The sequence below is a fragment of the Myotis brandtii genome, unplaced genomic scaffold, assembly GCF_000412655.1.
Source record: "Myotis brandtii unplaced genomic scaffold, ASM41265v1 scaffold797, whole genome shotgun sequence".
Lineage (NCBI taxonomy): Eukaryota > Metazoa > Chordata > Mammalia > Chiroptera > Vespertilionidae > Myotis > Myotis brandtii.
In genome coordinates this window covers 433,381-436,617 of record NW_005371210.1, presented here as the reverse complement: position 1 = coordinate 436,617, position 3,237 = coordinate 433,381, and the positions used below count along the sequence as shown (strand labels likewise).

The window sequence follows — 3,237 nt, the reverse complement described above, 5'->3', positions numbered from 1 at the left end:
GGGTGCTGGGCCCACGCCCCCGGCAGGCACAGAGCTGGCCACCCCCACCCCACCCCGCCCCACCGGGTCCAGCCTCTCCCGGAGCAGGCAGTGCCTTGCTCACTGCTCGCCCGTAGTGCAGACGCTGGCGTCAGGCCACTCCCGATCCTGGTAAAAAGGACACTGTGGCCCTGGCCAGTGTGCTCAGTGGGTGGTGTCGCCTGTGCACCGAGCCCTCACTCTTTGATTCCGGTCGAAGCACAGGCCCCGGTGGGTGCAGGCTCTGCTGTTGGGCAGGCTCTGGTGTGGGTGTCAGTGCTGCTCTCTGGGTCCTGCTGACGCCGCCCCTCAAAAGCAAAGTACCATTCACACTCACACGGCTCCCGGCGTCGCATCCTCTGAGCACTGTCCAGTGGGGCTTCTCGTGATGCTGTTGTCTTTGCCCAGCGACAAGAATGCTGAGATCGACCGCCAGCGGGAACAGTATGAGAAGCTGAAGTGGCAGCTGGAGAGGAAGCTCCAGGAGCTGGACGGCGAGCTGGCTCTGCAGAGACAGGTAGGAGGCGCGCCGGGCCCTGCGCGGACTGCCCTGCCCGGTGTCCCGGGTTCGGGAAGACGACCACTAGTAACTGTCTGGCATCTGGGGGATCACAGCTGAAGGGCTGCAGTCAGAGCGGGGTCCCAGTGTGCTGAGCTGGGACCTGGGCTTCCCCGGAGGGTGGGTGGGTGTAGACAGAGGAGCTGTGGGGGCTGAGCCCAGGGTGAGGACAGGTCAGGTGGGGCCCTTTGGCTGCAGGACGCTGGCAGGGGGCGAGCAGGAGAGGTCCCCAGGGGCTGCCTGTCGGGGAGGCGGGGACAGGGTGGCCGTGCCGCAGCAGCATCCCCGGGTGGGCGGGGGTTCTGGTCCTGGGCTGAGTTCCCTGGGTCACAGGCCGGGCTCCGCCTGCCCCCTGGTGGCCACAGCCTGCAGAGCTCTGCGCAGAGGGCAGTGCTTGGTCCCGTGACACCTCAGGACCAGTGGATGCGATGATGTTCACCTTCTGGCATCAGTAAGGTTACTCATGCGACCCTGGTACTTCGTTTTGCTCCTCAGAGGGTACAAACAGTGAAGGGTGGCTCTGCAGTCCCACCTGCACAGTGTGAGGCCCCTCCCCCCGGAGAGCGACAGCCAGGCATTCATGACGGCCAGGTGTGGGCCCAGCGCGGGCTCCCTGTGTCCCCAGTCGCTGAGCCAGCTGGATGCTCACGGGAGGCGGGAGCCAGTGAGCCTGGAAGACGTGAGACTGGCCGAAGTGCTGGGCTCCCGGCTCCCATACCTGCAGGCAGGACCTGACGGGTGGGCCCCGACTGTCACATTGGGGGCATTCTGGGGGCAGGAGGCTCTTCCCAGCAGGAGGGACCCAAGAGAGTGGCTGCAGGGGTTGCAGGGACAGGCCGGGGGCAGCTATGCAGTGGCTGCAGTCGGCGGGAGCTGCGAGGCTGTGCAGGGGAGGAAGGTCGCACTGCGGGGTGCATCCTGGGAAGGGGCGCCGCTAAGGAAACAGGAGGGAACAAGACAGACAGACACAGAGAAGCAGAGAGGAGGGTGGGAGGCGGGTGCTTCAAATGCCAGGAGAAATGGCACTGGGCGTGGCGGGAGCGCTGGGATGCGACTGCTGGGTGGGCAGGGGCAGTGTTATCGTCGTCATGGTGACTGCATCTGCCTTTAGAATGAGCCCTGGGTGAAGCTGGGAAGGGCCTGGTGTAACGGGAGGCCTGGGGTAGGGTTGCCCAACTGGTTGCCTGTCTGTTGTAGCAAGAAACCAGCAGGTCAGGAGGAGTGACACTGGTGGTGGGCGTGAGCATGGCCTCAGAGACTCGAGGAACCCACCGGAAAGCCGTTCGGAGTGGTGGTCCGGCCAGGGCTCGTGTCTGGTCCTCCGTCTTTACGCTTCGCCCTGGGCCTCCCTGCAGCTCAGTGTGCGCGGGGCAGCTCAGCATACTGCATAGCGAGGATTGCAGCCACAGGACGGCTTGCCGCCAGGCCGCTCCCTCCGAGACGCCTGAGGCTCCGTGTGCACCCCGGGCCCACTGTCCCGCCCGCTCACCCTCTCCCACCCCCAGGAGCTGTTGCTGGAGTTCGAATCTGAAGTGCAGAAGAGGGAGCACGGGTTCCGGCTGCACGCCGACAGCATGAGCAGCACAGTCCTAACCCACGAGCTCAAGGTAACGGGCGCGTCTGCCAGGGCCTCTAGTGGTGAGGTGACCTCTGAACGGAGAGTCGGGCCACAGGAGGGCCTCTTCCTTTGCACAGAGCCCCCACAGGGATCAGCCTGAGGAGAGGGAGCTGTCTGTGCAGGGGAGGTGATAGGGGGCGACGCCTGGCCCGGCCCAGCGGCCCTGGCTGGTGCTAGTAGGATGGACGCCCTGTCCTCGTGGTCAGCTAGGTCCCTGCCCACTGCCAGCCCCCCCGCCCCCAGCCTGCAGTCCATGGGCAGCACTCGCCATCGGGCCCAAGGACCCTGGCGGTTCTCTGGGCTGGAGCCCATCCCTGGTCTCAGTTCCTGGCACAGACACCAGTGCCCATGGGCCCCACCTGCCCCAGGGCCAGCGAGGCATCCAGACCGCGAGGCTGGGCTGCCCACAGTGACCCTCACCAGGCCACTGTGGGGACTTCTGAGCGCCAGGGGAGAGGAGATTTGTGGGGGTCACCCTCTGCTCCACAGCATGGAGGACACTCCTGTAGGGGGGCTGCAGGGGGGAGGGCAGGGGGAGTCCCAGGTGCAGGCCCTGGCCCCACCTGCTGTGCGAGTGGGTTCCAGACCCCAACACTGCTGCCCCCAGGGCTCACGCCCGGGAGCTGTTCGGGGCAGCAGCTATTCCGTCCCCAGATGTTAGTCGAGGAAACTGAGGCCAGAGAAGTTAGTTAAAAATGGAGTGTGCGGCCGGGATTTCAGCCCGTTCCCTCCACCTCCACCTGCATGTGTGAGTCCAGATCTAAATCGTATTCACACCTCATGTGAGGAAATGAAGCAGGTACACTGGCCCGCTAGTGCCGGCTGGGTCACGTGGCCTCGTGGGGGTGCGGAGCTCTCCAGGGCGTGGGCCCCCCGGGGGAGCTGCCGGCATTCTCTCCCGATCCCGATGGGTGACGCTCACAGCCTCGTCCTGAAGCCTCTTCCTGTCTCAGGTTAAGCTTCTGAACAAAGAGCTGGCGGCGCTGAGAGAGGCCGGGGCCCAGGCTGCCGAGTCCCTGCAGAGCGCGCAGGCGGCCAAAGC

General features: G+C 65.6%; 1 protein-coding gene across 1 annotated transcript in view; it reads left to right on the top strand.

The window, feature by feature from the left end:
* Positions 1–406: 406 nt before the first annotated feature.
* Positions 407–3,237, top strand: part of CCDC57 (coiled-coil domain containing 57) — a 42,053-nt gene continuing 39,222 nt past the window's right edge. Inside the window, exons 1-3 of the mRNA XM_014531243.1 lie at positions 407–535; positions 2,083–2,184; positions 3,149–3,237. The exon at positions 3,149–3,237 is cut by the window's right edge and continues 32 nt beyond it. Of these exons, the coding sequence (XP_014386729.1) occupies positions 407–535; positions 2,083–2,184; positions 3,149–3,237 (320 nt within the window). The remainder of the gene's footprint in view (positions 536–2,082; positions 2,185–3,148) is intronic.